The sequence below is a fragment of the Octodon degus genome, unplaced genomic scaffold (assembly GCF_000260255.1).
Source record: "Octodon degus isolate 3935 unplaced genomic scaffold, OctDeg1.0 scaffold00018, whole genome shotgun sequence".
NCBI lineage: Eukaryota > Metazoa > Chordata > Mammalia > Rodentia > Octodontidae > Octodon > Octodon degus.
In genome coordinates, this window is record NW_004524594.1 from 11763322 (window position 1) to 11777921 (window position 14600).

At 42.3% G+C, this 14600-nt stretch overlaps 1 protein-coding gene across 1 annotated transcript in view; it reads left to right on the forward strand.

Annotated features, from left to right (window-relative positions):
* LOC101570210 (condensin complex subunit 2-like) overlaps positions 1-13345 on the forward strand; it is a 50712-nt gene extending 37367 nt beyond the window's left edge. The window contains exons 4-5 of the mRNA XM_012513770.1: positions 3618-3715; positions 13193-13345. Coding sequence (XP_012369224.1) covers positions 3618-3715; positions 13193-13345 — 251 coding nt within the window. The remainder of the gene's footprint in view (positions 1-3617; positions 3716-13192) is intronic.
* Positions 13346-14600: the final 1255 nt, after the last annotated feature.

Sequence of the window (14600 nt, forward strand, 5' to 3'; positions counted from 1 at the left end):
AGAGAGAGACAGAGAGAGAGACAGAGAGAGAGACAGAGAGAGAGACAGAGAGAGAGACAGAGAGAGAGAGAGAGAGAGAGAGAGAGACAGAGACAGAGACAGAGACAGAGACAGAGACAGACAGAGAAAACCTTGTACTACCCTGTTGCACAAACAACCAACTCCATCCAGCCTACCCAATCACAGCTAGCCTCTGCTTCAGAAGCCACTCCTAAGTTCTGAAAACATTTTTTAAAGAGTCAATGTGTAGAGATTAATAGACCCAAAGTCCAAAGACTCCCTTGGGTCTTCAGCATCCCATTTCTGATTGCCTTAGGTTTGAGCCTGTGTCCTTGAAAAGCCAAGCCAGGAATGGATCCATGCTTCAGGTGCTCTCCATCACCTGCAGCCCAATTTGTAATGAAATGGTGTCAATCTGTGCCCTTCTTGTGTGCTGCAGAGACTCCTCGGGCCCTTTTGGTTGTTTTTTACTGTTGTTGTTTTTTGGTATACAGTCTCACTATGCAGCTAAGATTCGTAGTGATCCTCCTGTCTCAGCCTCCCCAGCGCTGGGATTACAGGCGTGAGCCACCAAGCCCAGTGTCGAGGCAGCGTGGCACACCTGAGATTCTGTGGCCAGCATGGCATGCAGTGCCAGAGATCAAACTCGGATCCTTGCTCTTACCAGGCAAGTACTTAGACCATCTTCAGGCATTTTTCAACAATATACTTGCCTGAATCTCTTCTCAGACCTTATGATACAAACAGCTGGGACAGAAGCCCAAACACCCATAATTATCTCAGCCCCTCAGCTTGATTTTGATATCAGAGTGGAGAACCATGTCCCTCTATGAAGACACAGGCAGGATGAGCAAAAAACTAAAACTTCACAGCCCCTCAAACCCAGGTCTCCATCCATGAAGGCTTCGCTGATTTATTTACTATTTTCTGCTCAGAACTGTTTAGATTCTTAAAAATTACTGGGGATGCCAAAGAGATTTTGTTTATCTATTAATGTTTACTATATTAGCAATGAAAACAGAGAAACTTTAAAGTATTTAATAAATCCTTTACATCTAACATGAATATTTTCATAGAAAATAACTATACTCGGCAGAATCAAAAAGGTGTGAGAGGGCCGATGAGATAGCTCAGCAGACTAAGCGCTTGCTTAGGCAAATGCAGGGACTGGGGTTCAATCCCTGGTACTGCATGCTGCTCCAGCCCTGCCCCGTGGTGCACTGAGCCAGCAACAGAGTCTGGTGACACAGGCCTACATGTAACCTCAATGCTGAGGAGGCTGAAAACAGGAGGATCACTATGAGTCTGTGCTGCGTAGTGAGACCCTGTACTAAATACATAATTTTTTAAAAAAGAGAAAAAAAGTTGTGAGACTAGCATTGCTCTACATTTTAATAATGTTCTCCAATATAGGGGTGAATAATAGGTCATTAAGATCTTGTATCTACTTTCATGTTGGATCACTGGTCATCCAATATTCTCTGCAGAATTCCTCTATACACTCATGAGAGAATGAGGGCAAGAAAGAAAATATAGATTACAAATAGCAAGGCTAGCCAGATAGCTCAGTGGACCACAGCGCCTGCTTAGGAAGATGAAGGGACCGGGGTTCGATCCCCAGGGTGCCTGCCGGCCCCGCCCCAACCCCCAGGGTGCGCTGAGACTGCAATTGAGACTGGGCACAGTGGCATGTACTCGCAATCCCAGCATTTGGGAGGCTGAAAACAGGAAAATCACTATGAGTCTGATCTGTGTAGTGAGATCCTATAGACCCCTTACAAGACATTAAAAAAAAAAAATAGATTGCAAACAGTTTTGATCTTATTGAGATGTTAAAATAATCTCAGGGTCCCCCAGTGACCCCAGACCACTGTTCATGTTACTTCCATATTTTTTCATGCACATATAAACTCACATCTTTAATTTCAGAGTTTGCACATTTTGATCCCCATTTGAGTGTTACAAATGTTTAATCTGTTTCCTAATTCTGTGTGCATGTGTGGAAATCAGTCACTGTAAGAAACAGAAACCCACTCAAGCTAAGTTAACTTACAGGAGATCTGTGGTAACAAAACAGAACGTCCCACGGTACCCCACATGGACTGTAGAGCCAGGTCCCCACTGTGGCTCTTCCCAGGCTTCCTGGTTCTCTGAGCAGGACCCTACCCTGCCCCCAGGGTCTTCTGTCAGGCTCTTTGTCCCCAAGCAGGGCTTTGCTTATGCATGATCTGTCTTCATGCATCACCTTGGAGTTCCTCGTCCAACAAATTCTCAAGTCTTAAGTCTTGATTCCAAAATCCTAAAGACACTTGGTTTCTCCAGCTTGAAGAAATATCTAGAAGGGGTAGTAGAGTTCTCCTGGTGCCATATTTATATCCAAAGAGATGGACAAATCAAATAACACGATATGTTAACACTGGTTCTCAACCCTGATTGTCCAACCCTAGTCTAATTAAATGGAATCTGTCATAGCTACTTTCTTGTTGCCATAACACAATACTTGAAAATTTAAACAAGGAAAGGCTTACTTGGGCTCACAGTTCATAGTTTTCAGTCCGTTGAAGCCTGGTGCCAAGGCAGGGTGGCATAGCAAAGGGGCATCGCCGAGGACAATCAGCTCATGATAAGGCAGTGGGAAGCAGAGAGAGGAATCAAGGGGGAAGGAAGGAGACGGATGCTTCCAGACCACACCCCAACCTCCTCCAGCCATGCTTCACCTGCCAACATCGTGGGTAGCTACCAACTCAGCTAGCACAGCGTATGGATGATAGAGATGTATAAGGCATCCCTAGCACAGACAGCCAGCACTTTCTTGTAGAAATATTATACAGACATGAATAGTATAAAAATTTAACTATCACATTTATAATGTAAAACTAAATCAGCAGGATTATTTTGCTAGCCTATTTAAACCAGCATGTCTAAAAGGCTAGTATTTCAGATGGTGATCCATATGAAAAGCATTAATGGGATCTATTACAGCCTTTTGTATTCAAGTTTTCAAACCTGGTGTGGCTCTTATATTTGTAGTTCATCTTAATTAATACACTACATTTTCATCAGAAATAATTGATTTGTACTTAAAGCTCATAAAATTCCTCGCTGGCGAAGCAGATCGATGCATCTGAGTTACTCCAAACAGTTAAAAATTTTCAAACAATTGAGTTGAGTGTCAGTTTTTAAATTTAAATTAGTATCATTAAATCAAATTGAAATTCCATTTTTCAGTGGCCTTCACATTATTTCAGAATCTCAACAGCCACATGGGACTAGGAGATGCATTTTGGCTGAGCGGGTCTCGCATGAGATCAGAATCTGGTCTCTCCTACTACCTTGCGCCCCACCCCAGCACCAGCAGAGCATGGCTGAGTGCAGATATGCTGAAAATAGAGCTGATGGAAACTGTCCAAGACAGAACTGCTTAAATCTAATTGCTGCTGGGCCCTAGAAGGTGCGTGTAAGTGTTTTTCTTTAACAAATCACATCATTTTAAATGAATTCAAGAGGCTTCTTAGTTAAAGGAATCCTATAATGATTTAACATATTTATCACGTAAATCACCGCTCAGGGATTTGCTTTAAAACAAATTTTTTTGTTTACATTGGGTTCACTTTAAGGGAAGCGTGGCGATATAGAACACCAGCTGAAGGCCACTCAGCAAGGTAGGAATCTGAGAAGTCATAAGTCATCATCCACCTCCACCAAGCTGAAGGAGGTACTGCAAAAATTCCTGACAACCGGAAGCAAAATGATAACATGGTATGGTGTCTCGATTCTCTCTGACGAATGCTGGCTGCACTAAGCGCGCTGGTTTCCCGAGGCACTGGAAAGCAGGATGGGAATCGTGAACAAAGTCGAATCAGCAAGCTGACAGCCTTGACTTCCTTCTGACAGGTGACAACGCAGTGGCAAGGCTTCATAACTCCCTACGTCAAGTTCTCACAACAGTTTCTTCAGTCCTATGTCTTCACTGCTACAACTTATGTTCTGAGGTTGGCTTGTATATACAAAGCCCATTTTGACTAAATGGAATTATTTAAATACTCCCTTCATCAATCAAATAAGTATGTGTAATATTAGCCGAATTCATTCATTCATTCATTTGTCCTTGTGTTCATTAAATCCTTATTAAGCAGGCCAGGGAGATAGTTCAATGGCATAAGCACCTGCCCGGCAAGCACAAGGTCCTGAGTTCAATCTCTGGTACCAAAAAAAAAAAAAAAAAAGATCTCATTAAGCACTACCAAGTGTCAGATGCCAATACCAATGCCAGAGAAATAAAAACACAACAAGAATGAAGTAGCTCCCGCCTTTAGATGCTCATGGCTGATAGAAAAGTCATGCCTCCATGTAAGGAAATGCAAAGGAAAAGAGATGAGATTAAGCATTATTAGGAACCAGACAATTCTGATTCAGAGGATGGAGATAAAAATCGTACTGTCTTGAACAAAGACAACTTGGGATGTAGAATGCCGGGCAGTGACCTGGAGGGACCCAACATAACCTGACTGCAGCTATCTTGAGTCATAACTACCATAATTGTCCCCAGGTAACCCTGGTTGATTTTTCCCACATAGTAGCCCAGAATGCTAGAAATAAACAAAACTATTAGAGCGGTGTGTTGAATTGTATGACTGTGTCAGTGCCAAGCACATGGCTGATCACCTTGATGTTAGCTTGAGGTAAGCCAGGTACATTCTGGCTTGGATGAAAGTCGCTATTCTCCCTGATCACTATTAGGAGTGTCCTGACCACACCACCTCACACTGCCTCAGACAGGAGCTGTGCACATCCGCTGGGCTTGCTTCCACCTTGAATCTTGGCTCTGTCCTTAAGTCTCTGCTATCATTTTGCATCTCAAATGTCCCCAAACAGCCCCTGTAATGAAGCCCTCACCCCCTCTTTCAGTACTATTGGAAGGTAGTAAAAAAAAAACTTTTAGGAGGTGCAGCATAATGAGAAGAATTTAAAACATTGCATGCATGCCACTGAAAGAGATATTGGACTCCTCTCTCTCTCTCTCTCTCTCTCTCTCTCTCTCTCTCTGCCTTCCCACTCTCATGCAGAAAGCAGTTTCCTCCTCCACATGCTGACATCATGAAGTTTGGCCTCAGCCTGGCCTCAAAAGAAATAGTCAACCAAACACAGACTGACACTTCTGAAACTGTTAGACACAACAGGCTTTACCTCCTTATAAGCTGATTACCTCAGGTGTTTTGTTATAGTACTGGAAAGCTGACTAAGACAATCATAGTGAGTTGCCCTGAGCATAATCCTGGATCTGTCTACCCCTTTTTTCAGTCTCACAGCACCTTCCATGCACAGTAGTCACCCTTCTACAGTGGATTCTCCTGGATCGTGGTCACTAAGTAAAAGTGGAGAGATGAATGGGGAAGGGGAACTCTTAAAGTAGGCACAAGAGCTTGCTAGGAGGGTTCTTCCTGGACACTGTTTCCAATCCAGCCCCTCTGAGGAGCCACACAGCTGCTTGATGGCCACATAGCTATCCACATGATGTGTTTGAGATATTCATGGGGTTCTATCATACCCTGATCTCAAGCTCCTATAACTTCCTAAGGCAGGTGGAATAAAATCCAGTCATCCAAGCCCTCAATACCCTTCATCATGGCTGCCTTGGTATATTAGAGGCCCTCCCTGGTTCCATTTTCCCCCAGTTTGTTACGTCCACCGCCCTGACTTCTTCAGTGTCCTTCAAACTTTCCAGGCAAGTTCTCACCTCAGGGCTTGCAAAGCGCTCTGGATCCCTGATGCACAAAGAACTCTCTTGCTACTTTCTGCCCTCTGGCCTTGTTTACTTCTCCATGCACCTCTCGGCTTTATGATGTTACACTGCATACAGAGTCATTTGATACCTCTTTTAGGAAGAGGGACCAGCTGAGAAGCTATGTGCCATGAGGGCCTGTTCTGTTTTGTTCACAGCTATGACAGCAGTGACCAAAACAGTGTATGACACAAGCTGGCACCCCCAAAATATTTTTTTCTGGATCTGGGGACTGAACTCAGGCCCTTGTGCTTGCCAGACAAGTGCTTATTCTACTGAGCCCTCTCCCTGGCCCCAAAATACTTTTTATAATGAATAAGACTTACATGGGGCTAATGAAATGGGCATATCCCATAAGGTTCCAAGTATCCGACGTGTCAAGAGTATGAAGGGTTAAAGGCACAGGATAAGAACAGCCAAACATGAAATTGAAACCTCTCTCAGTGGCCTCATCACAGAGTACTGTGCTCTTGGTTAGAAATCTGGATGATCGTGTGAGCCAGTCGAGCTTCCTAAGCACATGCAGATCTGCGAGCTTAAATGGTAAGTCTGGTTGCCACGTGGTAGACAGAGAATCCTGCTACCATGTTTTCCATCTCCTCAGTTTCATCCTCCGTAGAATGGAAGGTAAAGCATTGTCTTCATCATAGGCTGTTGTGATAACTACAGGCAAGTTTATAGGAAGCACCTGGCACACAGACGCTATTATAAACATGACTTATTAGCAGCAATAGTCAGGAAGCTTGCGGAGTGACAGCCACCATTCTGCTCAAGAAGCAACCTGGAAGGGGCTGCACTGCATCCTGCTGGAAGCTGCAGAAGACAGAACTCATTTCCAAGAACAAAGAATAGATTCTATTTTGGGCAAGTGCGGTTTGAAATAGCAATGGGATGTCCAGGTGAGATCTGTGATACAGCGTCTGCTATAAGAGTCTAAAGCTCAGGAGGGAAGTTAAAATCAAAGGCAGAGATTCACAGGAATCCCTTCTCTTACAAGCAATTGTCCTGGTCCCTTGGAAGCCACCCGTGAATCCAAAGCACTCAAAAGTAAGCCGAGCAGAGTAACAATCCTCAGGATCAAATCATTTAATGGTGCCGAAAAGCAAACTGCCATTACAGGAGCTGACTGAGTTCTCAGTAAGCCTTAGCAATGTTCAGAGCCCCCCCTCACCTTCTCTCGGGACAAGGCTTCACGTATTTATGGATTTTACCACATCGCCAATTTCTTCTCCAATTTACTGTTCTCCATGCGTCCCTGCAAGGAAAGGCATCTAAGTATTGCAGCTAAGAGACCTCTTAACTCTGACAGCATTTTTTTCTTCAGCTGAGTGAATTTTATGGCACACAGTGTTGCATTCCTATCCTGGCTTGAGCATCTGAGAATACATGTGCGAGATGTGCTGTAAAGTGGACGGAGGGGTAGGGGTGGGTTTATCAAGTTCTCTGTGGCCAGAGATAAAAGGAACAGGAAGAAAAGAAAGATAGGCCTGAGCTGGTACAGGGAAAGTGACTTGAGGTTCACATACAATCAACTGTGGCCACACCGAGAGGGCACTGGAACCAGGCTTGACATGCATTCAACAACCCAGCCATTCATTCACCAAGTAGGTGCTGAGGCCCTAATACATGTGCCAGGTTCTGTCAGCTACAGAGGAGGCAAAAGTGAGTCAGAAAAACTTCTCACTTCATGGCTTATTTCTTGATCCCAGAAGCCTCGGGGATATCTAAAGTATAAGCAAAATCTTCCTGGTTTTAATTTCTTCATAGAACAATTATTTAGGAAGGGTACCGTACTAGCCTCTGGGATCCCAATATCAACTAAGTCCAAGCAGTTTTGATTCAGTGAATGTCACAGTGAGGTTAAATACTGTGCCATGAGAGGCTATAGGAAGGGTTCTGAGAGGAACTCACTTGTCTACAAATTCAACAGTCCATTGAGAAGAGTAGTCTATCCCCCACCAGATTTCGTTTCTTAAATCTGGGCTCTTTCTGTAGAATACAACAGAAATGATACTTTACTAGGCTCTATAGAAGCAGCAGTAGCCTCTCCTAGAACATTTTCTCTACACAAAACTGCTTAGGTGCAGCTGTGAAGATCGTCATAGTTGGGGCCACAGAGGAAAGTGATCAAGGATGTAGAGTGTACCTAAGGAGAGTCACATAGAGAAAAAAATTTCTCTCAGACTTCCACAGAAAGAAAATTGGCCAAGCAATGACCATGACTCATCCACATGGCTGATACTAACAAAAGATCTACAAGGTGCTATACAAGGTTACAGAATAAATCCTGAGGGCATTTGACTGACCTTGTCAGATAGCAAAAGTTACATTTTTAGTTATATGGGTCTTGCTTTAACTTGGTCTTACCCATCCAGCAGAAAGGTATAACCATGAAGTATAAAAAGTAAAACCATATTAATATGCCGAGCTGTAAAAGGCTCAAGTCAACAACTTCTAACAATTGCCAGTTCTGCTGATAACCCACTATTATTATGGACTATTGGACCATATTGGGTTATTTTGCTGAATTCAAGTACCTACAATCTTTACACTGGTTTCAAGTATGAAAAGGTCCTCAAAGACTCCTCCAAATACAGCTTCTCTAACTGCAGTGGAACACTAATCTCTGGCAAAACAAAACAAAAAAGAGGGATATGTTGGGAGCCAAGAAGTTAGGAAATTGATCAAATATATGCAGGTGGGACTTGGCCTAGTGCCTAAAGCAAACAACCTACCTCACTCCTGAGATGAACATCCTGTCTGATTAAGGTTAGTTATCAGTTGCTAGGCAACCTAAGGTCACGCATTACTAACATCACAAAAGTGTAAATAAAGGACAGCTTTGTTGTGAAAAAAAGCGGGTGAAGGAAAAAATATATATATATATGAGAGTTAGGATAGATATACAGCTACTTTCTCTTAGTTCACTGGGAATAAAAGTTTGTACAAAAGAAAAAGAAAAGAGCATCATAGTTTAAACCCCCCTACTTCAAGGCAACACACACTAGCTGAGTGCAGAAGGTGAGGGGAGAGAAAGACCTAGAAAGCTCTTGTTATTCAGCCATTCCACCTGATGCCAGTATCCCAGTGGAACATCTACCTTGGATGCTTTATGGTGGATAGTAAAAGTCTTCCTGTACAGCTATCATTTAGACTGAGACACAGAGGATGAGAAGGATTTTGATGTACAAGGACCTCGCAGAACAGTATTCTGAGCAGTAGAGTGGGATGTCCAAAGATCCTGAGTTGGGCATGCTTTTAGAAATTAAAGTCAACCAGTGTACCTGGAGCATGGCTGGGAGACAGAGAGGAAGATTGGATTGATGAGCAACAGGATCAGACTGGACAAAACCTTCTCAGTCATGGCAAGCTGTATGCATTTTGTTCTAAGCATGGTAGAAAGCCCTAACAATGACGGACCTGAATCCTGCATGAGTTGTGTTAAATTCATAAAATATGAATATAGCTGTGTGGCTATAAATAAACACATTATTTATTCCTAGCACATATTAGGTGCTCAGAATATTCTAAATGAACAATGTGTGAAATTACTGGAGAGGGGCAAAGACTAAACATAAAAGAACAGTGAAGAAGCCACTCTGTAATAATCTAGGTAAAAGATAGCAGGTCAGCAATGAGGTAGAGAGAAAAAGAAAGTGTGGAGAAATAAGCAGGGATAGAAGAAATAGGGCTCAGGGTGACGCAGCCCTGAGGTGTATCAGTTGTACTTCCCAGGGCAAATCAAATGCTCGGAGCCTCTGTTGCTTCTCCTGTAAAAATCTCTATTGTAGCAGCGTTGTGAGAATCTCAGGGAAAATTTAAATGGAAGTACTTTGTCCAAGCCTAACTCATGTCAAAAACTAACTTGTGCCAAAAATGAGCTTGTGTGAAGAGATATTGTAGTTATTATCATAGTTTGTCCTGTGACAAGATGGGTTGGTACTAAGGTTTAGATGACAAAATTCCCTCCAAAGGCCTGTGTTGAAGGTGTGGGCCACAGCTCATGGTGCTACTGGAAGATAGTGGAACAAAGTTTTAGGAGATATTGCCTAATTGGGGAAAGGTTGTTCTTGGAAGCATCACTCCCAGAGGGGTACCAAGACCCCAGCCCCTTTGTTCTCCACTTCCTGGTTGTCATGCCTTTTAGGCATGATATAGGTACTACCTTGCCATATGACCAAGTGTTATGGGACCAATCATCGATGGGTTGAAACCTTCAAACCTCTGAGCCAAAACAAACCTTTCCTCTTTTAAGCTGATTTGTCTCAATTATTTTTCATCATGACAGAAAACTGACCAACACACTTGGCCAGAAGATAGTCATTGGTTTTCCTAGCATCTGCACCACCCTGGTTTCCGATGGCCTAGGGCCTCCAGTCTCTAAGGCTGGCACTATAATTTCCTGAGCCATTCTGTCTTCAGAAAGTCCTACCAAAGTCACAGAAGGCCAAGTGTCTCCTGTACCAGGAGCTCCTTTGCCTTTAGAACAGTTCTCAGACTCATCTAGAAGACTCATGAAGAGGTGGACTGCTGGGTTCTAACACCAAAGCTTGTGGTGCACCTGTCCCAGGAAGACGTCCAAGAATTCCCAGTCCTAAAAAATGTCCAGGTAAGGCTGATGCTCCTGATCTTGGGTCCACTTTGAAAACTGTCTTAAATGGACATTCAACTAGTTCCTTTTCCAGGTAAAGGGTCATCTATTCTTCTCAGGTGGTAGTACTGGGAAAAATCACAAGCCACAAGAAAATTTCTTATCTATACTCTTCATATGAGCTGTGCATGTGACTGTTTTCATTGACTCCAGTGTTTTCAAAGCATACAAAGAGCAAAGGTGCTTGGCTCCAAAACTTGATATCTGAATTGCTTTCAAATTGCCAGGACTTACAACCAACCATCAATGAATTAAAGGAACAAAGGTGTATTTTTCTCACATGTTTTAGAGGTTTCAGTCCACACTCAGCTGGCTCCGAGGTGAGCAGCATGGGGGAAGGATTTTCCAGGAAGGAAAACTGCTCACATCTTGGTGGTAAGGAAACCAGAAGAGAGGAGAAGATCCTGGAAGGAGATGGGACACACACTGGTGACCAGACTGTCCCAAGCAGACCTCACCTCCTAACAGCAGTTCAGCTGTGCTGGCCCCGTAACTCATTTACCATCCAAAAGCCCACAAGCATATGAGGCTCTTGGGAGACATCTTGATATCAACCATGGCGCCTGGTGTGTATAGTCTCAAAACTATGAATTCCCTGGATCAATGAGAAGATTAAGATCAATGAGAAGATTAATAATTCATACATATCAAGGACATAGATCTGCCACAGCCAGTATTGAGTCCCCATGTGATAAATACTAGCTGTTCAATGTCATTATTCCAAAGTAGGATCCATGTTGCTAATTGCTTTACAGTTCTCACATAAAAGCAGTATAAAGTTCAATCGCAGATTTGTGCCCTACTTCTGAAAATTCATGTGATTACACAGGAAGCATTTTTTTTTACAGGAAGCATTTTAATAACAAATACCTAGGTTTAACTAACATATTTTTTCTTGGGACTCAATTATTTCACTTCGTTTTGTTTTATTGTAGTGAATAATTAAATGCTTCTCTCCATGCAAAAGTAAATGCCTTCTTAAATAAGGTAAATCTTGTATAAATAGATTTCTTCTTTGATTTATACAGCCTCTTCCTGAATAATTAGGGTGTTTTGGGTGCAAGAACCCTGTGTAGCAGAAAATGCTGCCCCCTCTCCCAGTCAGTATACTTCTGTTTATTAGTAGCACAGTTCCTGTTGCAGTTCTGGTTGCTTCTGGCTCTTAGAAACAGCTGGTCACTGTAGGAAGCCATCTTGAAAACTTCAACCTCCATTGATGCAATGTAGAGAAGGACCTAGCAATTCAACCAGCATCCAAGGCCCCAGACATTTTCTGTTAATCAAGTCATTCTGGCCATCTTTAAGTGTTTAAGCCATCCTATTACTATTTCAGCTCTGGTGGGATGTCCTGTCCTGCAAAATTGTGAGCTCCACAAGATAGTGGTGGTTCCTATCATATTGGATAAACCAGTCTCCAAGTGACAAGACATTCTGCCCTGTACTTCCTGCTTGCTTCTCTCCAATAGGTACTAGGACACCAGAGGTTCAGGTCTGATGTTCTGGAAATGATCAGTGCCTGTTGATGTAAATAAATCTGCCTCCAAATCCTGGGCACTGTTTTGGCGTTTCTGCTTGCACCTGCACTCCAACTTCTTCAGGAAACTACTTCTTACAGTTTTATGTTAGTAAGCATACAGCTGTTTTATCTCACTACAAACCATGGATGAGACTCATACATAAAAATACTACTGATAATTGGGCATTCCAGCACACACCTGTATTGCCTGTACTTTCAGAGGATAAAGGAGGAGGATTGTAAGTTTTAGACCAGGGTGGGCAACTTAGCAAGACCTGGTCTGAAAATAAAATAAGAATAAAAAGGGTTAGGGATATAGTTCAGAGTAAAGATGCAAGTTTTAACACCCTGTACCACACCAGCAAACACACACACACACACACAAACAACCAATAACATCATTTCACACTCATTTCTCCCAATCTATTTTCTGTCCTTTTGATTCTTAGACTAATATAGAATACATGTTACAAAACCAAGCTGTTGCCTAACTTTTGCTACTTTCTCAAGTTCAACTGTTGATGTCTCCCAAGCCTCTGGTATTAAAGGATTAGCAGAATCCCTCTTAGTGGCACTACTAGAAGGTGTTGGAACTTTTAGATGATAGAACTAATGGGAGGTTATTGGGGGCATGGCATGGAGGGAGCTGTGGAACTACAGGCTCTTCTTTACCCTCTCTTTTGTGTCCTAACCATAAAGTAACAGTTCTGCTCCACCATATACTCAGTCCACAATGTACTTCCTGGCCACAGGCTCAAAATAATAGGATCAATGGATCATAGGCTGAAACCTCAAAACCTGTGAGTTAAACTAAACCTTTCCTCTTCATCAGTTAATTATCCAGGTATTTTTTTAGTGATAGCAAGCTGACTGACACATGGCCATTCTCATAGGAATATATTATTTACCTTCCACTGACAGAATGCAGTCTTGAATGACTTTTGTAGCATTCACTTACTCAAAAATGCAGCTCAGTGCCTAATATATCACACATTATGCAGGACATTAGGGAAGTAATAGTGCTTAAGATACTATCTGTCCTCAAGGAATTTAGGATCTAGTGAGCAGACCTATAAATAAGAAGGTTATTACCATACTGTAAGATGAATAATAGAAGCTACAACATTTATTAGGTACTTGCTACATGAGAGGCACTGTCCTATGCATTTGACATAATGATCGTTTCTATCCTCACACAGAGCCTATGAGGCAGTCATGATCATTTTCCTCATTTTGTTCTTAGGAAACGAAAGCCGAGAGGCCGCACAGTCATGAATTAAGAGCCAAAAGGGCCTTCAAATTCAGGGAGTCTAACTCTGGGACCCACATCCTGAATCTCTATGATGCTACTTTTCAGCAACATATCATGAAGGAGTTTTGGAGGAAAAATTTGTGAGGTATCTTTCAATGTCATAATGCAGAAAAGTGACTTTGGATAGTGAAAAAAATAGCAAAAAGAGTCAAGGCCAGTAGCTCTAGGAAAGCAGATGAGGTTGCAAAATCAGGCAGCACTCTGTGGCATGAGACAGTGGACTGAGGAAAAGCTGAATCAGCAGCCAGGGGTAATGACCTATCTAGAAACTGGAGGGTGGCACAGTAGAAAACTCTGTGCCAGCCCCCAGGAGACCAGCGTGCTCCTCGCAGGTAGCAGTTTTATATAATGATCAAAATCAGCACTTTTCACAGTGTTCATCAACAGAGCAAGCATGGTAAAACCTGAGGCCTGGTGAGATATCTCATTTCAGTCATCACAAGTGAAAGAAGACAATGGCTTTGCAAACAGGAGCTGTTGAAGAATTCTGTGTCTACATGCATCCTGCGCTTTACTGGTGGGTAAGTGATAGATACAATTGCTTAATTGTCTTCCATGTCTGAATGAGAATCTCTTTCAGTAAGCTATTTCTAGGTAACAAAGGCCTCCAGATTTAGTACCATAAACCACCACTATCTTGTGGAGCTCACAATTTTGCAGGACAGGACATCCCACCAGAGCTGAAATAGTAATAGGATGGCTTAAACACTTAAAGATGACCAGAATGACTTGATTGACAGAAAATGTCTGGGGCCCTTGGATGCTGGTTGAATTGCTAGGCCCTTCTCTACATTGCATCAATGGAGGTTGAAGTTTTCAAGATGGCTTCCTACATTCTTCCACAGCTGTTGGCTCCTGAGTGGAATGGCTGAAATAGCAAGAGCTTGCTATTTGTTCCACATTTATTTCATTAAATTAAAGCCATGTGACCTTATGTTTCTCAGATAAGATAAGTTGAAACCATTCAAGTGTAATTGCAGGACTTTGGTATCCCCTGACATGTTAGGGTGTAATAATTTTGCTTTGATTGTTTCTAGAATCTTCCATCCCAGAAGGTGCTTTTGCATCACAGCCTCTCCACCCAGATAAAATTATTCTAAAGTGTCATATAAGTGCATATACATATATTTATATCTTTATGATACACACACTATATACATGGAGGATGTACAGCTCTATGAGAAAATAGAAATAATTATGCTACATATGAATCCTCATTATATGTATTGTGTTTGTATATGTCCAATGATATACTATGCCTTTTATAAGAATAACCTTAGTACAGAAGTTAAAGTTTATTGTGAACTCTATTTTGATGCCACAAACTTTTTATGTTAAA